Source organism: Neolamprologus brichardi, chromosome 7, assembly GCF_056152115.1.
Source record: "Neolamprologus brichardi isolate AB-2024 chromosome 7, ASM5615211v1, whole genome shotgun sequence".
In the NCBI taxonomy this organism is placed as follows: Eukaryota; Metazoa; Chordata; class Actinopteri; order Cichliformes; family Cichlidae; genus Neolamprologus; species Neolamprologus brichardi.
In genome coordinates, this window is record NC_142110.1 from 10,679,395 (window position 1) to 10,703,855 (window position 24,461).

Sequence of the window (24,461 nt, forward strand, 5' to 3'; positions counted from 1 at the left end):
ACTTTTACAAATTTAGTGCAAGTCCTTCCCTATAATTTGCAAGCCAGAGCAAAAAAAAAAATAAATGCTTACATCTGCTCTCTGTTTCACTGTGTGTTAGTGAATAACATACCAGCTAACACAATAGTAAACGACATCATCAGTTTACCTGCTCTAACATATCATGGCTGCTCACTGAGAGTTGGTGGATGTTTTTTTTTCTAATAGTTTTTTTTCTAATGATTGTCAATGAAATGCAAAAGAAATGTGAAGGTGCAACTGAGATGCATTTACTTTGCAATGTGACATTCAGTGACTAATTCAATACGCCCACCAGCGATTACTCTCGACACCTGACATAAACCAGAAACAGCCATCACGCCTCCAGAAGTTTAAATTTCCATTTAAGTTCAAATTTAAGTGAAGACCATTTTTTGATGGTTGCCAAGGGTGGCACATGCACTCCAACGGTGGCCTTCTTTGATAAATGTTGGATCTTGTGACTAATTTCCATTGCTTCAGCTTTCATGAATTTAAACTGGGAAATTCTTAAAGAACATTCAACAGCTTCAGTGTTTACAGACTTGTTGTTGTCACCTCTTTAATGCTGGACCGCATCATTAAGCTTATGCATGTGAGATTTTCATACATGAAGTTATGCTCACATAGCGGTGACTGTAGCTCAGGTAGAGCAGATTAGCTACTGATTGGAAGGTTGGTGGATTGATCCTTGGCTTCCCCAGTCTGCATGTCAAATATTCTTGGGCAAGAACCAAGTTGCCCTCTGATGTGTTCATTGGAGTGTGAATGTAGTGTGTGTGTAGATTAGTTTGCACTTGAGTTTAGTTTAGAAGTGCTTGTGTGAATGGGTGAATGAGGCATGTTGTATACAGTGCGTTGAGTACTCCGGGAGAGTAGAAAAGTGCTATATGAGAATGCTATATAATATTGAACTACCCCCCAAAAAATAATAATTTAAAAAACATTAATTAGCCTGCCGACTTTTTAACACCATAAAATTGGGAAATCATGCAAAAATAGCTATATATCACACAGGTCTTTCTAGAATGATTTATTTTTTCTTCCTATTAGCTCACATGTAGCAACTTAACATAGCAATGTCAAGGTACTCCTCTGTACATTGACAGTACAGTCTTACCTTGAGGCAACTACTGGATCTCATAGTAAACCAATTTAAATGGACAGTAATAATGTGGGGCTTTTGTACTGGAAAAGCTGAACAAATATTCTATTTTAAACCAGTGGTAACACAGAATATAGAGGAATCATCATTCATACTGTCACAGCTGTCACACTCTAAGCTTTAGCTAGCAAAGCACAACGCACGTGTGCCCTACTTGTCAGACAACAGTCACTCCCAGGCTTTTGATGGCATCAGCTGAAGCAGAACAGGCAAACGGAAAAAAATGAATAGACTTGCTGATAGCACTCACTTTGCCTCCTCTTCTTTCAAACATTACTTTTTGATATTTTGAAAGGAGGCTAAAAAACCCCCCCCAGATAGTAAACTGGTGAACACACCCATTTTGGACAAAGCAGGTCATAGGACAGCAGCAAATATGGCATCCTATCATCCTATCCAGTCATACTGAAGCTTTTTCTGTTTTCATCACATATTTAGAAAAAAACACCCACAGCAGCAAACTCTGACTCAGCCCCCAGAACACAATCCAAATTCAAGCTCCAGGTTATAACCATTTTGTTGTGTCAATGAAAAAAGTGACAAGTGTCAATTGCATAAATGGCACATGTCATTCTAGGTTATCTGTCACTGGGAAAATGAAAGAAAAAAAGATTCAGGTCTGAGTGTGCCAGAACAAATTACAGCATCAACTCTTAAATCCACATCTCAGGAGATTAAAAAAAAGTGGCGTGGTATTTGTTCACTTAAATTATAGTAAAGTCTAGGATTTCACAAAGAAAGAGTAGACAGCACTGCACATTTCATTCAGCTACATGTTGTATGTGCATGGGTAAGTCACAAAGCAGGTACACGTGTATATTCATGTCACCAAAACGAAGAGGAAATTGTTGAATTACATGGAGCCACTGCTGCGTGTGAGAGCAGATGGCCTGACAAGAAATGTCTGCTCTTCTAATGTACTGCACTGTTTTGCTGGACTTAATCTGTTTCAACTCTACTTATTGGCATATCACAGGGCTTTGCCATCTCAAATCTCTCATGGGGGATGGAGATTCCCTCGACTCGGGTCTCCTATGGCAGTAGATCCCATCTCGCTAATGCGGTTGCACAACCGTCAATCACGTTAATACATTTTCAGTGCTCCTGGCCAGCTGAAGCACTCTGCTCATGAGCAGTTATGTAATAACCCTGGCATCTTCCGTGGAGAGAGAACCACAGCAGTTAGAGTGTAGTTTTGGTATGCTTTGTTTTACATTGTAATTATTCCAAACACTAAGACATAATAAACTGAATGGACACAGACAGCTCTTCAAAATCAAAGTCTGAAAATACATATAAATTGAAGTTCTCATCAGATTCTAGCTGCTGTGGCACCTTCATCTAATATTCTACTACACTTGTATTTTATTTTCTTTGTCAAGAAAATCAAACAACAGAGCAAAACGCTGCCTCGGGTGTGTTCTATTTTCAGAAGGAATAAAAGGCTTTATGACAGTCAGTCTATGTTTTTTTTCCACGCTTTGCAACAGAAAGGAATATTCCTCAGAGTAAAAATGTGCTAAAATATGTAGGTGCAGCCTGAACACTCCAAACCAATATTTAATAGCACAAGAAACACCACATAAACAGAAAGTGTAGTAAGGATACAAACTTACTGTACTGATAAATCGCAGCATTAGGACTACCAAACACTTGTAAAGTCACTAACATGCTCATTAACATGTCTCAGATGCATTGCCAAAACGTGAGAGTTCTTATATTAGATTTTATGCAACTTTTACATGAAAGCCAACAATGTGCCTGACCAAAACTTTTGTACTGGAACAATTTGTTTTATAGATGAAGCCACTGAAATAAATTATGTTGAAAAGTGTGCAAATGGAGCAACATGGCCACTTCACTATCACTCTGTGGTGCTCTTACTCATGTTTGGCTCCCCAATGGAAACACTGAATATTAAAATAAGGTGCTTTTGTCACATTAATGCAAAAAGACATGATCATGATAATAATCACTCCTGCCAGTTGAACACAAGGCATATCAGCTGATGAAAAAACTCCTTTTTTTCTGTAAATTGTAACTGAAACATTAATATGTGTATTCAAGAGTATTTTTGTACTTACCACTGCTGTATGAGGCATGGGGTTAAATCCACAAAGATTGCAGACAATGTTCTTGCATTCAGTACAGGTGTTGTAATTGGGTGGCTCCTTCGTTCCCACATTGAGTTTGACCTTACAGAGCAGACAGGTAGACAGACTTTCTTTAGGAGCAACCTGAAGCACTTTGTCCTGTGCTAATGGTGTAGCCTTGGCCTGTTGAAGTGGATCAGGTGTCTGTGTTGCCGGTGGTTTACTATCCTTTACTGGCGGCATCTTAGGAGAAACCGGAGGTGTAGGTTTAGGGCTGACACTTGTTGTAGTGGACATCTTCCGTGGAGTAGGTGGTGTAACTTTAGGTTCATCCTGAACTGCCGAGGTTATCAATGTAGATGCAGAACTTAAAATTGATGAACCAAAACCAAACATCTTCCCAGTCACTGACTCAGCAGGCTTTGGAACAGTAGGTTTAGGGGCACCAAAGCCAAAGAAACCACCAGACTCCTGTTTCGCTGGTTGAGCTTTTGGTGGGGCAGGCTTGGGAGATTGGGTCAATGGCTTTGATGGCTGTTGTGGTAGTTTGCCAGCTTCTTGTTTTGCAAAACCTGACTTTACTTCTGGCTTTGTAGGTTGTGAAATCTGTCCTTGTGGGGTTTTTTCCACAAGCTTTGGCTGGCTGGCCACATCCTGAGCATGTCCTTGTGCCTTTTCCACAGAATCTTGCTGTGCTTTGTCCATCCTTTGGACTGCAGTTGGCACTGGAGCCTCACCTTTGAGAATTTCTTTTTTGGGTTGAACTATTTGAGTAGCCTCTTTTTGGACATCTGCATACTCTGCAACTTTCTCCTTCTGAACTAATGTCGGTGTGTCCTTCTGTTCAGAGCAAGGAGGTGTAGAAACCTTGCTTGGCATGGGCTGGGGTTTCACTACAGTAGGTTCAATGGCTTCAGATACTCCAAGGGCTCTCTGCATCTGGCAGTTTAAACAAAGCCATTCCTTTACCTGGAACAAGTGTAATGGAAAGCATAAATCACTGTCCAATAAATAAAAAAATAATAACAGTGTTCTGAAATCAGATGAAGGTGCAATGATTTTAAAGCACAAAGAATATCCAATGATATCAAGGTTACTAATGTAACGTGCATATATTCAAAGGGGATTCATTCATACAAACAAATCATGATCATTGTAAAATAAAATGTGTTTAATTTCTCAAACTGTTTTACCAGTGTAATGTAGTTTTTATTTTCTTTTAATGCAATTGTAATAAGGCATAATTATAAAAAAAATCAAACTTTTCTTTTCAAACAATAGGAACTGTGAGAGCTCCTGTATCGTTTTAAAAGCTTTTCTATAATGCCCAGCTTTGTTACTTGAAAAATAAAACATCTATATTTTAACAAATTATTTCTCAAATTTGGTGTTCAAATTCTTCCTATAATTTGTGCATTTTACTGGAGATAAATGGCAAAAATTAAGCCAATTCAGGCAATTTATTACAAATAATTTAGATTTAGATTAAATTCAGATTAACATCAGTTAAATATTCATAAAGCTGTTATGGCTGGATTGTTTTGTAAATCAAGTAATACTTGATTTAGTAAGTCTACTGGACCCACAATAATTGAGTGACAAAAATATGAAAACTACAAAAAGGGCAACAATAAACAGAAAGTTGCATACCTTTGAATCATCTGGTACTGGATTAAAGCCACACTGATTGCAGACAGTTGTCTTGCATTCTGTGCAAGTGTTGTAGTTAGGAGGATCTGTGGAGGCCACTGTAAGTTTCACCTTACAGAGTGGGCAGACAGACTGATCTGCTTTTGAAGCACCTTGGGTGTCTACTGGCACCTTGGGGGGCTCTGATGGAACTTTGTCCACTTTGGCTTGAACTGTTGAAGGAGTCTTATCCTGCTGTGGTTTCTCCGGTTTCTTCTCCTCCGTTTTCTGGACAGGCGGTGGTTTGGTGTCCTTAGCAGGTAATGTTTTAGGAGAGGCTGGTGGTGTAGTTTTAGGAGTGACACTGGCTGTGGTGGACATTTTACGTGGTGCTGGTGGTGTAGTTTTAGGAGTGACACTGGCTGTGGTGGACATTTTACGTGGCGTTGGTGGTGTAGTTTTAGGAGTGACACTGGCTGTGGTGGACATTTTACGTGGCGTTGGTGGTGTAGTTTTAGGCTCATCTTGAACAGCTGATGTTATTAAATTGGATGCAGAGCTTAAGAACGATGACCCAAAGCCAAACATCTTTCCTGTCACTGACTCAGCAGATTTTGCAGCAGCAGGCTGTGTTTTAGGACTGCCAAAACCAAAAAAGCCTCCTGATTCCTGTTTTGCAGGCTGAACAGATGATGGAGCAGATTTAGCTGGAGGGGTCGCAGCTTTTGGAGGCTGTTGTGGTGGTGCCTTTCTTGCTTCTTGGTCTGATGGAAGAGCAGACTTAGCTAAAGCAGATGCAGCTTTTGGAGGCTGTTGAAGGGGTGCCTTTTCTGTCTTTGAATCAGGGGGAGCGGCAGGCTGAATTTTTGGAGTTTGTTGCTGGGGTGTGTCTGGCTGTCCCTTGGGAGTCTCTGCAGAAGGCTTTTGCGAAACATCAGTCTTTATGATAGTGGATGAAATCGTTTTGTCAGGCAATGAAGCAGCTTTTGGAGCAACCTCCTTAGTTAGGTCAATATTGACAGGGGAGACAGTTTCTTTGGCTGCAGGAATGCTAACAAGGTCACCTTTGGGTACATCTGGCTTAGAAACATCTTTCTTAGAAGCTGTCAAGATGTCTGTCTTCTGTGTGCTGGCAGGGACCTCTTTGCTTGGTGAAGGTTGTGGTTTTATCATTGGTAGGCCTGGAGGTTCAGAGGCTCCAAGTGCTCTCTGCATCTGGCAGTTGAGACATAGCCATTCCTTTACCTGTATGAAAAACACACATGAGCTCTGTCAATCTCTCTCACACAAGCAAATTCAAACCAATACTAGAACTATGTCTAAATAGGCATTCTACATTAATAAAAAAATTAATTACCTCTGTTACATTTGGCATAGGACTAAATCCACACTTGTTGCACACAGTGGTCTTGCAGTCAGTGCAGGTGTTGTAGTTTGGAACATTTTTGGAGTCCATGTTGAGTTCTGTTTTACAGAGTGGACAAGTAGAGTGAGCCCCTTTGGGAGCAGCTTCTGGTTTTGCAGACTCTATTGGTGTTTTATCCACTGTTGTCTGCTCTGATAGAGGAGCCTTGACTGGCTGAGGTTGCTTCTTTTCCAGTTGTGGTTTCTGAGCAACAACTTGGTGTGATTCTTTGCTTAGGGGTTGTTTTTCCTGTATTTGATCAGAGGATATAATCAGTTGTTCAGCTGTTTTCTGAAGTGTTTCAACTTTATCCTTTTCCTTTTCTGAATCTTCTTTAGGTAGAGGAAAACTTGGTGTGAGATCACTTTTCTTCTTAGCTGAAGTTTCAGCATTAGTGGTAACAGGTGCACCTTGGGAAGGCAGTTGTCTTTCTTCGCTTGGAGGTGCAGTGATGGCTTGAACATCCTTGGCAGGCAGTGAACTAACTTTCTCCTCTTTTGCTTCAGCTGAAACAGTAGCTGGGGTGTCTTTTGCAGGTGGAACGATATCTGGAGTTCGATGTACGATATCCATTTTCTCTGCTGATGCCTCTGGTTTTGGACTTTCTTTCTGCTTTTTCTCTAATGCGTCTGTTTTCTGTGTGGGAATAATATCTTTCGTTTTAGTCTCAGAGACATCTTTTTGCTCAGCGGCAGGTGCGGATGCTTTGCTGGGTGATGCCTGAGGTTTCATCAGTGGAGGCTGTACTGATTCAGCTGCTGTGAGGGCTCGTTGCATCTGGCAAGTCAGACACAACCACTCCTTCATCTGCAAGGAAAAGTATATTATTTTGAGTAAGTGTGTCTTTAACAACTAAATTTTTAAAATAAAAGCATAAATCACCACAGTTAAGAAAACATAACATATATATTATACATAACATAGATTTTAATAACTACATCTTTGGTTTATTTACCTCTGTTTCATTTGGTGTTGGGTTAAATCCACACTGGTTACAGATAGTTTTCTTGCATTCAGTACAGACATTGTAGTTAGGCAGATCCTTAGACCCTATGTTGAGCCCGGCCTTACAAAGTGGACAGGTGGACGGGCCTTGTTTGACGGTGGTTTGGGAGGCTTCACCTGTTTTTGGAGGTTCTGATGGAGCCTTGTCAACTTTGGCTGAGACTAATGGTGGTGTCTGGATCAGCTGGGGTTGTTCAGCCTTGGTTTTCTCCTGGGTAGCAGGGGATTTGATCTCTTTTGCAGGGGATAACTTGGGAGAAACTGGTGGAGTCTTAGGCTGGTCCTGAACAGCTGAGGTAATCAAAGTGGACGCAGAACTGAAAATAGAAGAACCAAAGCCAAACATTTTCCCTGTCACAGACTCTGCCTGCTTTTCAGCATCGGGTTGAGATTTACCACTGCCAAATCCAAGGAAGCCTCCCGATTCTTTTCGTGGCGGTGGAGTGGCATTACTCAGCTTACGTTCAGGCTGCCTGATTTGGTCTGGTGATTTGTTAGGAGCTGATGTTTTCTGGGGCTTCTGTTGTATTTTCTGAGAAGAAACCGGGCTGGCCTGTTTGTGAACCTCTGGCTTGACATTAGTCTCAGATGTAGCAGGCTGTGCCGTTACGGATAGTTTCCTCTGAGGTGACTGCTGTGCTGATGACACCTTCTTTTCAGGTTCAGCTGGGCTGGTGACATCTTTCTTTTGGGGTTTTGCAGGTGTCTGAGCATTCACTGAAATTACTGATGGAGGCTCTGTTACTCCTAGAGCCCGCTGCATCTGGCAGGTAAGACATAACCACTCCTTTGCCTGAAAGAAAAATTAAATAAAATTAAAAATTATATACACACACAAACACATACTGTTAGGTTATCTATTTACAAATACTGATTGTTTGATCATTATCAAGCTAGTTATTTTTATTTTAGTTTACTTTTACAATGCTGTAATACATCTAGTAATACATAGTATTTTTTCATTATTTAATATTCCTAAATCCTGGATGACTATTCCTTGAAATCCTGAAATCTAGGTCAACAAGAGACATTTCAAAAGTATAAGTCTGCTGATATTAGTTAAATACAAAGTGTCAATAATAACATGTTTTGTTTTCTTCTTAGTCTTACCCCAGTTCCGTCTGGCATAGGGTTAAATCCACACTGGTTGCACACAGTGTTTTTGCATTCAGTGCAGGTATTGTAGTTGGGCAGATCCTTGGAAGCAGTGTTAAGTTTGACCTTACAGAGTGGGCAGGTAGACTGATCTGGTTTGACAGCTGCTTGGGAAGCTGCTGCCTTTGGAGTTTCTAATGGCATCTGTCTTGATGCTGGTGTTTTGGTCTGCAGGGATGGCTCAGTTAACTTCTGCTGCTCCATCTTCTGGGAAGCAGGGGGCTTCATCTCTTCTGCTTTTGACTGGATTGATGGTGGACCCTTTATCTGCTCTGGTTGATCAGATTTTGTCTCCTGTTCTGGTTTCTTTACGGTGGAAGATTTGGTTTCCCTTGCAGGAGACATCTTAGGTGAAACTGGTGGAGTAGTTTTTGGCTGGTCCCGAACTGCTGAGGTTATCAAAGTAGATGCAGAACTGAAGATTGAAGAACTAAAGCCTAACATTTTTCCACTCACTGACTCTGCAGACTTTGCAGCTTCAGGTTGAGGCTTAGGACCAGCAAAGCCAAAGAAGCCTCCTGACTCTTGCTGTGTTGCTGCTGTGGCATTAGTTTGCTTACGTCCAGGTTGGGTTGCCTGATCTGGGACTTTTTCAGGAGCTGTTTTCGCTTTTTCTTCCGATGTTTTACGTTCAGGTGCTGGGCTAGCCTGTTTCACAGATGCTGTTGATTGTTTTCTTTGTGGGGAGACTGCTTCTGATGTTTGCTTTTGTACAGCTGTGTCTGGACTGTCCTTTGTTTGAGGAGTAGTCAGTTTGGAAGATTCCTTCGACTGGACTGTAGCAGGTAAAGAAACTTTATTGGGTGACATTTGTGACTTTAGTGATGGAGGTCCAGTAAGCTCAGAAGCTCCTACTGCTCTTTTCATCTGACAATTAAGACACAGCCACTCTTTTACCTAAAATATAATAGACACTTGGTTAAGTGATGCTTTATAACTACAGATTATATCATCAAATGTATACATTATGCATCAAAACAAATTCATCAAACCTCTACTTGCTTACTACTTAAATATAGTTTAATACCACAGATGACACATCTACAAATAAATTACTTTAAAAAGCAACTTTTAATGATTGAATGAATTCAAAGGGTCAGTACCAAAGATGAAGGTCACCTACACAGTATCTGGCCCAAAGTGAAATAGGATTATTATATTACCTCTGCTCCTGAGATAGAGCATTAGATAATGGCTTGAAAAATGTTTTAACTTCTCTTTATAAGACATCATCACTATATCTTTTAATCCTATTAGCCATTTATATTAAATTTTATAAGAATTATCATCTGATTTATTAATTATGACAAAAGGCATATTTTCAGCTCACAGTGGCATTGACTTTTGATAACTAAATTCTGAGTAGTTCAGTGTTTGGCTCAATTTTTTTTTTTTAAATCACATGGTGTGTTTGAGATGTTTTCAAGTCTTAGATGCACAGACATGCACACAGATGACCACAAAAACATGCCTGTGACTATAACTGCTGCCAGCATGGTGGTATTTGATTGTTTTGACACTACAGGCAATGTGGAAAACAGACAATATTTTTTAAATCTTGTATTCATGTACTTACCTCTCCTACTGGCATGGGATTAAATCCACATTGGTTGCAGACAATGTTCTTGCACTCAGTGCAGGTGTTATAGTTAGGTGGGTCCTTGGAGCCTATGTTAAGCTCAGCCTTACACAGTGGACAGGTTGTCTGGTCTGCATTAGGAGCCATATGAGACACTTTTGCTACTTGTGGTAGAGCTTTATCATCTTTGCTTTGGTGGGATTCATCTGGTTTCTTCTTTTGTTCTGGCTTCTGAGGAAGAGTTTTGGGCTCCCTTGCCGGTGACATCTTGGGAGAAACTGTTGATGTACTTTTTGGAGAACTCTTGGTTGCAGCAGACATCTTCGGCGAGACTTGTGCTGGCGCAGACATTTTTCGAGAGCTTGGTGGTGTGGTCCGTGATTCATCTTGAACTGCAGATGATATCAAAGTGGATGCTGAGCTGAAAATGGAAGATCCAAAGCCAAACATCTTTCCACTGATGGATTCTGTTGTTTTTGAAGTATCGGTTACGATTTTACCACCCAAACCTAGTGGGTTTCCAGACTCCTCTTGTGTGACTGTGGTGACCTTACTCTGTTTTAATCCCAGTTGACTTCCCTGGTCAGTTGGTTTCTCAGGGCCCGATGCAACTGAAATATCAAGAGGCTTTTTCTCACCAGGAGTTGGGCTAGGATGTTCTTCACTTTCGGGTCCTTTAGCCTCCTTAGATGAAGGTGCTACTGCTGTGGACCGTGTCTTCTGAGGAGAGCCTAGTGTGGCTGTGTCCTTCTTTTGAAGTATGTAAGCCCCTGGAGTCTCCATCTTAGGAGCTGCATCTGATTTGATTTCCTTTTTAGTTTCCACTTGATCAGTAACTATTGCTTTCTGATGTACAGCAGATGGAGAAATTTTTTTATCTCCATGGAGGTGTTTCACAGGAGGCCCTGTGGGTTCAGCTGCACTAAGAGCTCTCTGCATCTGACAGTTCAGACATAACCATTCCTTTACCTGCAAAAACAAAGTATATTTTATTAAAATATGAAGCATTTAAAATAATATTAACATATAAATTAATGTTGTAATAACAATTCAATTACAGGTCTATAAATGTAATTTATGTCGTGCATTTTATTGAAGTTTTGAAGTAAAATGAGTAATTATTGCTTCTCTTACCTCTGACACATTTGGCATTGGATTGAATCCACACTGGTTACACACAGTGTTCTTGCATTCAGTGCATTTGCTGTAGTTTGGCGGTTCCTTTGAGCCAAAGTTGAGTTTCATCTTACAGAGCGGACAGGTAGATTGGCCTGCCTTTGGAAGAGCTGGTGAAGCTGGCTCTTTCTCTACTTTGGCTTGTATCAGTGGAGAGGTCTTGGCTTCTTGAACTTGCACAGCCTTCTTCTCCTGTTCCTGCTTCTGAACAAATGGTGATTCACTCACCTTCACAGGAAGCTTAGGAGAAACTGGTGGTGTCTTTTTGGATTCATCTTGGACAGCTGAGTTTATTAAAGTCGAAGCCGAACTGAAGATGGAGGTACCAAAGCCAAACATTTTTCCACCCCGTGATTCACCAGGCTTTGTAGAATCTGGGGGAGGTGTGGAACGGCCAAATCCAAAGAAAGCTCCAGACTCCTCTTGTGTAGTGGATGTAATACTACTCTTTTTGATTTCAGTTGGATTTCTCTGTTCAGGTGGTTTCTGAGGTCCTGTCTTTTGGCTCTGCGGTGGCTTTTCTGGTTGCTCTGCTGGTTTTTTCATCTGACAGTTGAGACATAACCACACCTTCCCCTATATTAAAGCAAGGACAAATTAATTAGTTAATTTTAATGCAATAGAATATTTTACTATTAAAAGATTGTAATAAGTTCATTGACAAACATTTATATATGTAATATGTATATGTGATTGTTCAAGTCACTTTTTTTTCTTACCTCCTTAACATTTGGCATAGGATCAAATCCACATTGGTTGCAGACAGTGTTTTTGCACTCAGTGCAGGTGTTGTAGTTGGGAGGGTCTTTAGAACCCATATTGAGTTCCAGTTTACAGAGAGGACAAGTTGACTGGCCTGTCTTAGAAACAACAGGCAATGCAGGTGCTGTCTTGGCTGGCTCTTCAGGAGGTTTGCCTGCTTTTGTCTGTACTGATGGTGAACCTTTGTCTTTTTGTGGTTGCTCTGATGTTTTCTCCTGTACCGGTTTCTTGACAGTGGGAGACTTGGAGTCACGTGCAGAAGACATCTTAGGAGAAACTGGTGGTGTCTTTTTGGATTCATCTTGGACAGCTGAGTTTATTAAAGTCGATGCAGAACTGAAGATGGAGCTACCAAAGCCAAACATTTTTCCACCTAGTGATTCAGGGGTCTTTGCAGAATCAGGTTGAGTTGTAGAACTGCCAAAGCCAAAGAACGATCCAGATTCCCCTTGTGTCGATGCTGTACTACCCCTTTTAGATCCTGGTTGATTTATCTGATCTGTTGGCTTCTGAGGACCTGTCTTCAAGTTTTGCTGTGCATTTTTCTGACCAGAAGCTGGACTGGCCTGCCTATGACTTTCAGATCCTTTCACATCTTCAGTCTTTGCCAGCTGTTCTCCTGGCTTTTGCACTTTCCGCTGAGGTGAGCTTGATGGAGAGGGCTCCTTTAATTTAGATTCAGCAGATGTCACATTCTCTTTCTTTTGAAGTTTATCCACTGGGGGAGTTTCCTTCTTTAGGGCACTGTCTTGTGCAGTGACTTTACTCGGTGAAGCCTGTATTTTCATCATGGGAGTTCCTGGAGGTTCTGATGCTCCCAGTGCTCTCTGCATCTGACAGTTGAGACATAGCCACTCCTTCACCTACAATAGAGCAACAATATTTAAAAATTCACTCAGTCGTGCTGCGGAATACATTTTAATGTTAAGACATTTTAAAGTGACAACAATAAAAAAGACATAATGTCACAGTTATTGTTCAAATAAATTGTTATATTCTACATAATTCTTCTTAACTTACCTCCTTAACATTTGGCATAGGATTAAATCCACACTGGTTGCAGACAGTGTTTTTGCACTCAGTACAAGTATTATAGTTGGGAGGATCTTTAGAGCCCACATTAAGTTCCAGTTTACAGAGAGGGCAGGTAGACTGGCCTGCCTTGGAAACAACTGGTGGAGCTGATGCTTTCTTTGGTTGCTCTGATGATGGCTTGTCTGCTTTTGGCTGTACTGGTGGTGAGCCCTTGGCTTTCTGTAGTTCCTCTGTTTTTTTGGCCTCTTCCAGCTTCTTGACTGGAAGAGGAGATTTAGAAGTGGGGGGTTTAGAATCCTTTGCAGCAGACATCTTGGGAGAAACAGGTGGTGTACTTTTAGGTTCATCTTGAACAGCTGTGGTAATCAAAGTAGATGCAGAGTTGAAAATGGAGGAACCAAAACCAAACATTTTCCCTGTCACTGAATCTGCAGGCTTTGTAGCATCAGGCTGAGTTTTAGCACCACCAAAACCAAAGAGGCCTCCGGACTCTTGTTGTGCAGCTTTAGTGGTGCTTTCCTGCTTTCCTACAGTTTGATTCATCTGCTGCGGTTGTGTCTTCTTGTTCTCCTGAGATGCTGTCTGACCAGGAGCTGGGCTGACTGCCTTTTGACTGTCTGGTTCTTTAGTCTTTGCTGGCTGTGGTGCTGATGTTGGTACTTTTCTCTGGGGAGAGCCTGGTGCATTAGTCTTCTGTGGTGTAGGCTGTGTGGGAGTAGTCTTTTTGAAAGATTTTCCCAAAGATGTATCAATTTGAGGTTCAATTCCTCCAGCAGCCCGTTTCACCTGGCAGTTTAGACATAGCCACTCCTTCCCCTTAAAAGAACAGCATAAAATACATTATAAATGTATTAATCTTAAAAACACAAAAACAGTCTTATGGAAAAAAAACGCAAAAAGAGAAAAGAACCATAGAAATACAAATGCGCAAAAAATGTTATCACTACAGTAAACAAGAACTGTGTTGGTCCAAAAATCAGCTTAGGATTGGGATAGTACTTTATGGTGCTATTTGTATCACCAAATATTTACATGAGACAATGTAATGTATTTTAACTGTATCCAAATAAATTTGGTTTTCCAACTAAAAATAGTGCAGCAAAACAAAAGCTTAAAGAAGGATTAATCGCCAATAACTATTTGCTTAACTTACAAATTAAAAAGCTGAGAGCAATAATGACAGTATTATTTTAGTTTAAGGCAGTATCACAACACAGTAGGTACTTTGTCATTTACCCTCAAAGGCTTTACTTTGAGCAGTGATGTATTTTGAAAAAACCTTTAAAAGTAAATGTCTTTATCCAAAATCCAAGAACAGGAACTTGCACAGTATGAATGTGAAAAAACAACAACACTGTTCAAGCATTACTGAGCATTTTTATTTCTTGTTTCTGTTATATAACCATATAAGAGTGGTAACATTATTGCAAGAAATAAAATGTCACTCCCTTTTACTTGAAAGGAGATCTAGGTCTAATGGAAAAGACTGCTGCTTGCAGGAGTGTGAGCCTTCCCCTGCTCAGCATGATTAAAGGATCTGACAAATAGCATTCTTAGTGTGACTCTTAGTCAAAGTATCAGACGTTCAACAGGACTGCACATGAAAACAAAAACAAAATAGCTTTCCCAGGTAACTTCTGTGTTCATAAAACTTTGTGAAAAACGCTCAAATGTAACAAAATTTTGTATATCATCTAACATGTAATGGTTCTTTGATAATAGCTCTCCAATCTATGAAATAACATAAAAAAGGATCTTAACAGCTTAAACAAGCTTAATTCTAAAGCATGCCTCAGAAGTCCAAGTAAAAGGCGCTTCTGAGAAATCTGTAAAATATTACAGCAAACAAATGCACTGACCCTTTAAAACTGCAAAATTATAAAGATATACATTTCATTTTAATTTTCCTAAGTTAGTTCAGTAAACTGCGCCTCTTACCTCATTAACGTTTGGCATGGGGTTAAAACCGCATTGATTGCAGACAACGGTTTTGCATTCAGTGCATGTGTTGTAGTTGGGAGGATCCTTCGAGCCCATGTTAAGCACTATTTTACAGAGAGGACAAGTGGATTGGCTTGTAGTAAGAGCAGTGTGGGAAGTTGCTGCTGCCTTTGGAGTGACTGGCAGGGATTTTTCTGCTTTTGCCTGTCCAGCTGGATGAACCTTTGCTTGTTGAGGTTGTTCTTGTTTCTTGTCTTGTTCTGACTTTTGGATAGAAGGTGGTTTGGTCTCCTTGGAAGATTGCATTTTAGGAGAAACCGGTGGAGTTGTTTTAGCCTCATCTTGAACAGCAGAAGCTATCAAATTAGATGCAGAACTAAAAATAGACGAACCAAAGCCAAACATCTTTCCAGTCACTGATTCTTCTGTCTTTGCAGTTTCAGTTTTAGTACCTCCAAAGCCAAATAAACCTCCTGACTGCTGCTGGGGTGCTGAGGTGGCACTGCTTTGCTTGCGTTCAGTCTGATTAGTTTGGTGTGGCTTAGGAGATCCTGATGCTCTCTGGGCCTCAGGTGTCATTTTCTGAACAGGTGCTGGACTGCCTTTTTTTTGAGCCTCCGGTCCTTTAGCAGCTTCTGCCTTTTCTGGCACTTTTGTTGATTTAGACTGGATTTTCTGCGGTGAACCTGGTGCTGATATTTCCTTTTTGACAGGCTCAGCAGCTGATGGTGTCTGTTTTTGGGGACCAGACATTTTGTTAGGTGTGGGGTTTTTCATGGGAGGTCCAGGCAGTTCAGAAGATCCTTGAGCTCTCTGTATTTGGCAGGTAAGACAAAGCCACTCGTGTGCCTGTACAAAAAAACAAAGACAAATAAATTTATTAAAAGATATGTGCACATAGATGCACATAATGTAATAAGGTGAAAGAAGAAAAAAGTACATTTCCCTAAATTATTCAAGGGACATCACAACTGAGTTTTGAAACTTTTGAAAATAAAAAATTGTAAAAACTAGTGATTCAATAATGGTACCAGATTGATTTAGCTCTACCAGTGCTAAACCCGTGTTAATTCAATACTAATTAAACACAATCTAACAGCAGTTTTCAAATACATGACATAAAATGTACAATATTTGCAATAGTACAATATTTCATCTTGTAAGAACTTTGGGGTCGCCAAGTAGCTTGCCCACTACTAGCACGGTAAGGGTTCAGTGTCCTTTGGTAAGACATTGAACCCAAAATTGTAAAACCCCTTGTGTGTGAATGTGAAAAGACATTGCAAAGTACTTTGAACAATGTACTTTGTTCAAAGTATGTGCTAATGTGCTAAAACACATTAAGTGAAATATTTCAAGTCTTTGTTGCTTTAATTGTTAGATAAAAGATAGCAATTTTGATTATAGCTTATATCTCAGGAAAATCAGAAATCTCTATCTCAGATTATAAGAATATTAATCAAAAACGGATTTACAACACAAAATATCAAACCCCTGAAAAATATGTTCATTTATACACTCAGTACTTGATTGGAGCTCCTTGAAAACATACTATTGGACCAAAATGTATAATGTTTATGTTTTGTTCTATAAGGACTGCACTGCTTCAGCCAAATCCGCATACTACTCTGGTTTAATCAGTTCTAATGAAGGTAGCTCAAGGTCTCTCTTTTCATTGTTCAGTAAAATTACAAAACCTCCAGACATATTACCCTCCCATATGTATTCTGCTGACTTTTGTAATTCTCTTATGTCTTTTTTCACCCGTAAAATCTCAGATATCCACCGTCAACTTAACGCTGCAGGAGCTTCCGACTCTGAAGTAGACTTCTTGTTTCCCCCACTGTCTTCCTGTCACTTATTTTCAAGCTTTCCTCTTCCCTCCATAACTGATATATCTAATCTTATTATAAAATCTAAATCATCCACCTGTCACCTTGACCCTCTTCCCACTGTGTTAGTTAAAGCCTGTCTTCCCTCATTAGCTCCTCTCATAACCAGTATTATACATTCCTCGCTTAACACTGGAATCTTTCTCTGAAAAAGGCTTCTGTTATCCCAACTCTCAAAAAGCCTGGTGCAGACCCCCATAACTTTGATAATCTTCACCCTATATCAAATCTCCCCTTTATTTCAAAAATTCTTGAAAAAGTTGTCGCCTCCCAGCTTCACTTACACCTCAATAACCATAATCTCTATGAACAATTTCAATCTGGTTTCCGCCCCAATCATAGCACAGACACTGCTTTGTTAAGGATTATCACTGACCTTCTGATGGCAGCTGATTCTGGTTTCCTATCCATCCTCATCCTTCTTGATCTTAGTGCAGCATTTGATACCATTTCTCACAATATCCTCCTGAACCGGCTAGCATCCATTGGCATTAGTCATACCGCCCTTGCCTGGTTCACCTCCTATCTCTCAGACCGCACTCAGTTTATCCAATTTAAATCCCATTCTTCAAGTCTCCATCCTGTTTCTGCTGGTGTGCCCCAGAGTTCAGTATTAGGACCTCTTTTATTCATTATTTACATGCTCCCTCTTGGTCATATATTCCAAAAATATCATATAAATTTTCACTGTTATGCCGATGACACCCAGCTCTATATTTCTTCTAAACCCAATTCATCCCTCCCACCTACCTCCCTCTCAAACTGTCTTATCAAGATTAGATCATGGTTCTCCTCCAATTTTCTTAAACTTAACAGTAATAAAACGGAGGTTTTACTTGTTGGTACAGCCTCTATCTTATCCAAATCCCACAGTTTTTCCACTAACATTGAAAGTTCTCCCACCCTTTCCTCCCCTCAGGTTAAGAGTTTGGGTGTCATACTTGATAATACTCTCTCATTCCAGTCCCACATTAATTACATAACCCGGTCTGCATATTTCCACTTACGTGATATTAACCAACTCCGCCCCTTCCTTAATCCCCATGCTGCTGCCATCCTTGTCCATAGTCTTATTACGTCCCACATTGATTACTGCAATTCCCTCTTATTTGGTGTCCCTAAAAGGTCCCTTCATAAACTCCAACTTCTTCAAAATTCCGCAGCTCGGGTCATAACTCGTACTCCGTCAAGAGCTCATATTAGGCCAGTTCTTCAGCAGCTTCACTGGTTGCCCATAGAAGCCAGGATAAACTTTAAAATCTTACTTCTCACGTTCAAATGTATCCATAAATCTGCTCCTTCCTATTTGAGTGACCTGCTCCATATCACCACTGTTTCCCACCCTCTCCGATCCTCATCTGCTATTCATCTTACTGTTCCGTCCGCACGTCTTACCACTATGGGGAACAGAGCCTTCAGTTGCTCTGCTCCTCGACTCTGGAACTCTCTTCCTCCAGCCATAAGAAATATAGACTCTCTTCCCACATTTAAGTCACAGCTCAAAACACATCTGTTCAAACTGGCTTATTCGCTTTATTGCTGATTTTATCTGTTGTCAAGTTCTGCTTTGCAATTTTAACTTATTTTATGACTATTGCTTCTTTTATTAATTTTATTCTTTTGTAAGGTGACCTTGGGTTTTTGAAAGGTGCCCTCAAATAAAATGTATTATTATTATTATTATTATTATTATTATTGTTGTTGTTGTTGTTGTTAATATGCTGTGTTGTGACATACAGCAGACCAGCTTGTTAAGGTGTTCTTGAAGATCAAGTTGCTTTAACAGCAACCTTCAGCTTGTATACATTCTTGGGTCAGGTGTTTCTCATCTTCCTCTTGACAATACCCCACAGATTTTTAATGAGGTTCAGGTCAGGTGAGGTGGCTGACCAATAAAGCACAGTGACAAGATAGTCAGCAAATTATTTGTTAGTAGTTTTGGCACTGTATGCATGAGCTAAATCCTGCTGAAAATGGAAATATCTTTCTCCTTAGCCAAGATAAGACGATTCTGACATTGTCTCTGGGTATTGATTGTTTGGTATGATTGATAATAGAAATTAGATAGTTGTAGACCCTTTCCTGAAGCTGTTTGTGTGTAGTGGTTCTTGAAGTTAAGTGCTGTGCAAAACTCTAGAGCGAGCCCTCATTTCTCTTTATTTTATTTCCTTCTTGTAATTTTAAAGTAGTAGAGCAAGAGTTCCTCAAGCTTTGTGAAGGTCTTTCAAGGATTTTCTTTGGATATTGGATATTGACTAAATTTTCCCATTTTCAATACAGTCCTTGTACCTAGCAATTATGAATGGAATGCTTTTGCTTGTTTGTTAAGCCACTTAACACTGGCCTATGACTCAATCAAGCATAAAAAGGCACCTAACTCAATGAATGAACTAGTGTCATATCTACACATAACAGACAAGTTAGCCAAGAACCAATTTTAAATTATATATTTAGGCACGTTTGTTACCAGCAGCACATCGCAAAATTATATAATTCCTTCTGAAATTAAATCAATGAAAAGTCCAAAAATAACACAGTTTCACAGGCATAAAATAGTTAATACAAGTTTTAGATACTTTATTTATAACTTGCTATAGTTCTAAATTGCTATAGTTATAAATTGTTATAGATATAGATTCCCAAAGAGCTACTAGTTGAAAACTCAGCATTTCTTAACATGTTGTACAGAGTTTACTTAAAATTTTGCAGAAATTTGACAAGTGGAGAAAAAAGAAAATGTGTCAGGACTAAAGAAAACCATCAATAGGATGTCTGATAAGGTTCTCAGTCATCCAGGTCATCGGCAGTCCATCTGCATCTAAAGTACAAAGGTCACTCCATCGAGGACACCAATGTTCACATTTTGGACAGAGAAGACAGATGTTTGGCTGATTGTGGCCTACACCCATGTTCACATCTTGGCTCGTGTGATTAGATAGAAGATCATTAGGGGGTCCATTGTCCCTCTTGGGGGACTCCCATAGGGCTTAAATCTGGGACTCTCCATCATTTGACCTTAGAACTGAAGAAGCTTCTCAGATGAGAGGTGAAACGTTTTCAAGCAACTTAAAGAAGTCGAGACGCTTTTCTTTCCAAGCTCCTTAGACCATCAATAAGATATGAGTAGTATCTGACCTGTCATGTTCTTGAGAAATAGGAAAAATAATCAAGCAAACACCTGACACTGGTCCTTAAGTTGATCCACTATTCAGTGAATCTTGAAATGGTCTCAGTAGAAGGGTGGCTGTAAATGAGTTAATCTTAAGGAAGGAAAACAGGGAAGTATGCCAAACTACTCCAGAAAATCAGTGGCAAAACCAAATTTAAACTTTTTAGTTCAAATCATCATCAGTACATACAAAGGATGTCAGAAGAGAAGTACAACAGTGAGTACTGTGAGTGTCTACAGGTATCTGTAGAACACGCTGGACACTCTGTCATGTTTTGCGCCTGCATTTCAGCCTCTGGCACATAGAAATCTACCATCAGATTTTCCACCAAGGAATACCAACTCGAAAATGGCTGATTGGCAACAGCTTCATTTTCAGCATGAATGATCTCAAATATACTGCCTAAAGCATACCTGGATAGAAAAACACAGTGGAAGACTGTTAGTCATAGATTGGTCACTTGGGAATCTAGCATTTAACATTACTGAAACAGTATGTGATCATCTTGGGATAAAATGCAATAAAAGGCAACCAACATCCAAAGAAGAGGCTGAACGTCCTTCAGAAAGACTGGAAAACTATTGCTGAAGACTACTTAAAGAAATTACAAGAAAACCTGCCTAATAGATTTCAAGCTGTGTTGGTGAATAAAGGTGGTCATACCAAAGACTGACTTCCATGCTTGTCAGAATTATACAAACACTATTTTTGCATTCTACATTGCATTTCCGTGTAGTTTTGCACCAGCTTCAGTAAACAGCTGAACATATCTCACATTTTCATAGCAAAATATAAAGAAATGAGGGGTGGCTCAATATTTGTTCACAGTATTGTACTAACATGTTACTCCATTCTATGCAAAGCTCTTCGGAGTTCTTGAATCGATTTGTCTTAACAGTCCTCTCAAGGCTGCACTTATCCATGTTGCTTGTGCACCTCTTCCTACCACACTTTTTCCTTCCAGTCAAATTTCCATGAATATTCTATGATACAGCACTCTGCAAACAGGCAGCCGTTTCAGCAATGATCTTCTGTGGCTTACCCTCCTTGTAGAGGGTGTCGAAGATCACCACCTGAACAGCAGTCAAGTCAGCAGTCTTCCCCATGACTGAGGTTGCGTGCACTGAATTAGACTGAGGCATACACGGTATTTATACTGTTTGAGTAGTAGTTTTAATCTCAAACTGCAATATTTGAGACACTGATTTTTGTATTTTTGTGAGCTATGAGCTGTGATTGTCAAAATTAAAACAAAAAGGCTTGAAATATTTAAATGTGCATTAAATATTACCTTTTTAAATTAAATGACAAAAAGGATGCATTTTTGTATGATATTCTGAACTTTTAAGATGCATTGATAGATGCAAATGAATAACCATTCAACTCCTGGCCATTTGTCTTCATTGTCTCATGATATCAATTAAAACTACACTGCATTAACATTTGTAATTACATATGTATTAATTCTGTAAGTGTAGTGTATAGCAAAAGTGTCCAACCAAAGAAAACTGCTTACAATTTGTAGTATCAAATAAAAGAACATTTGCATTGAAGCAAAGTTACGAGAAAGCATAAAATAGATCACATAAAGACTAAATTAAACCACTACTTACATTAGAGTCTGGAGGGCTGAAGCCACACAAGCTGCACACATCCATTTTACACTGTGTACAGGTTTTATGGTTAGCTGGTTCTTTTGTAAGTTGTGTTGTTTTACACACTGGGCAAAGCTTTGCTACTGCTGTTGACTGAGATCTTGCTTTGGCTGTTCCAGGTGACGAAGTCCCTGCTTGTGTCATGCCAGTTGGACCAGGTCCCTTACTCCCTTGCTTATCAGAGGACTGCTGTTGGGATGTGGCCCTGATGCCTTTCTGCTCTGGTCCTGCCTTAGACGAGTCATGCTGTTGCTGCCCAATTTTTGGTGATGCCTGCTGTTGTTTTCCAACCTCAGACCCAACCTTTGTTGACCCTTGTGCACCAGTCTTAGTAGGGTTTTGTTGCTGCATCCTTGTCTGTTGTTGAGCTCCACGTTTAGGAGAACTTTGCTGTATAGGTTGGTTTTTGGGGGGTTCTCCTTTAGGCTGGACTTCAGGTTGAGCCCCTGTCTTTGAAGTTGTTTGTTGCCCAGCAGGTTTGTTTGAGGGGCCAGTTTGTCCATTTCCATGTAGCTGTGGTGAACCTTGCTTGGGAGGTTGTTGGGTCTTTTGCATAGGGGGAGATTGGCCTGGTTTATGGGGATGCGGTTGCTGTTGATGGTCTTTTCCAGGGCCTGCTGTTGGCTTCTGTTCTCCAGATTGCTTTTGCCCCTGCTGGGGAGGTGATTTTTTATCCCCTTCACTATCATCTCCAAACAAACCAAACTTATTTACAGCAGAGGACACGGCATTGAGGGGGTTTGCCCCACTAAGGAATTTGGAGGAGAACATTGTTGGGTCTTCCTCGTCCTCCCCCTCTTCCTCCTTGCAGGAGCTGGAATCTACAGGACTGTCAGAGTCAGAGCAGGAACTGTCTCCACTTTGACCCGGCTCTCCCACAGGTGCCTGAGGGGGGGCTGGACCTGTGGAGAGGGCATCTACAGCCCCACTCCTGCTGCTGCTGCTACTGCTGCTGCTCCCTGGGCTCTCCTCTGGCTCAGCATCTACGTCAGACTTCCTACATACATGACAGACAAAAAGAGGATGTGTGAGGTGACAGAAACAAGGGAGGGATAATGAAAGACAGTATGAACATTTGCGGACCACAAGTATGTAGAAGAAGGGATAACGTAGTTTCACCCTTCCACTCAACATTAACATAAAGTTGGCTTAATCTAATAATTCAACTATGAAGACCATCAATGCATTACACAATATGTAGTTAACTCGATTTAGACAAGTGTATCCTTATCTGAACCTATTAACTGCATGGTTTTCAATAGAGAAATTTTAATATAAATATTCTGTAAGAATCTGTGTATTAGACACACCGGTGTTTGATAAATTATATTTATTTCCATTCTGGTTAGAACTATTATTATTTGACATTAAAGCCATTAAAGATTCATTCTCTTTGATTTACTCCACACCGACTGTTGCTTTCAGTACCATGGACGAGACCAGAACTGCTCTGCTGCTTGCAGCCTATACAAATCTGAGAGATCCTTTTCAGCTAGTTAAAGCCTACGATACAACCTAATGTGCAATACAGCAGGGGGATGTCGCTCTCAATTGACCGGGCTACTACAAATCCTATTCAAATGACTATTGAAGGTGGACTCGCGGGTCCAGAACACCATTTTTTTCACGGTGACAGAATTCGATTTTCATTATCCGAATGGCACCGATTGTCACGGAGTGAAAAATGTCACGCAAGACGTGTTTTACAGCAGCCAGACGAGTAAACACAGGCAATCTAGCGCTTTCACTGGAGAAACTGCAGGCACATCCGGGTAGCGGCCCAGCAAATAATGCATGGGAAGTAAATACTGATAGTTTCTTGGACAAAAGCAACATCAAGGGCAATACAAGTCTGTGATGACCAATTATCTTTCTAAATAGGCAATTACAGCTGCGTTCGGCGTTTACTACGCAATGCTCACTTGCAGCTCAGGTTCACTCATACGCGGTGGATCTGACGTATCCACGGCGCTTTACCGATATGAAAAGGCATCATGCATAACCACCAACCATTCTAAACCGGACAACATCTTAGTCCGCAGAGGGTACGAGGTGATAACAGCCCAAGCCCACGGGTGAGCGAAAAAATGGAAAACACATTCTCACCTTTTTCTTGTGTCCTTGACCAGGTATCGTAACGAATATTTTTATACTTAATGTGTAGTATACTGTTCTAGATTATTGTAAACCAGCGTAAAACTGTGACGAAACCCAGTAACAGCCCTGTCATCCCTGTGATTTCCCGAAATACCATCTGTTATCCACTCTGCGCCCTCCGCTCACCTCCTCCCATCCTGCATGCAACCAAGCATCCTTCACCCTCCACGGTCACAATGTCAAACACTGAAGCGCAGAATTCAAGAGAAACCGAAGAGAAACAGTACCTTCATCAACAGCTGATCTGTCTCCCCATCCTGCCCAGCCTTCCTGAGATATCCCCTGTCCGTGTCTGTCTGATCGCCGGGGGATAGAGAGCACAGGGCAGCGGATAGAGAGCGATCAGCATCCACTCCGCCTCCCACTTTTGCGCGCATGCGCCACATCTGACAGGTGATCACAATATATATCACGCACGGAAATTGAAATTAAAGGGGACAAGCGATTTATTTCCCCTGGAGTCACGTGTGATCAGACCTGAAAATTTACCCTTATGCTGAACGTCTTCTCAGTGGCCGCTGACAGATTTGATATGTCACAGCTGTGATCGTGAGTTGCAGTATAGCTGGATACTACTACTACTAATAATAATAAAAAAGCAGCTCTGGATAATTTCACATCACT

At 40.5% G+C, this 24,461-nt stretch overlaps 1 protein-coding gene across 2 annotated transcripts in view; it reads right to left on the bottom strand.

The window, feature by feature from the left end:
* The window catches only part of pclob (piccolo presynaptic cytomatrix protein b), a 63,344-nt gene extending 39,150 nt beyond the window's left edge, over positions 1 to 24,194 (bottom strand). For both annotated transcript variants that reach the window (XM_087843076.1, XM_087843075.1), the window contains exons 1-12: positions 24,065 to 24,194; positions 21,639 to 22,677; positions 14,961 to 15,812; positions 13,008 to 13,838; positions 11,945 to 12,850; positions 11,184 to 11,801; positions 10,047 to 11,018; positions 8,426 to 9,367; positions 7,266 to 8,108; positions 6,263 to 7,117; positions 4,927 to 6,150; positions 3,268 to 4,245 (exon numbers count right to left, since the gene is read on the bottom strand). In XM_087843076.1, the coding sequence (XP_087699202.1) occupies positions 3,268 to 4,245; positions 4,927 to 6,150; positions 6,263 to 7,117; positions 7,266 to 8,108; positions 8,426 to 9,367; positions 10,047 to 11,018; positions 11,184 to 11,801; positions 11,945 to 12,850; positions 13,008 to 13,838; positions 14,961 to 15,812; positions 21,639 to 22,451 (9,834 nt within the window). In that variant the 5' untranslated portion in view covers positions 22,452 to 22,677; positions 24,065 to 24,194. The remainder of the gene's footprint in view (positions 1 to 3,267; positions 4,246 to 4,926; positions 6,151 to 6,262; positions 7,118 to 7,265; positions 8,109 to 8,425; positions 9,368 to 10,046; positions 11,019 to 11,183; positions 11,802 to 11,944; positions 12,851 to 13,007; positions 13,839 to 14,960; positions 15,813 to 21,638; positions 22,678 to 24,064) is intronic.
* Between the last annotated feature and the right edge of the window lie 267 nt (positions 24,195 to 24,461).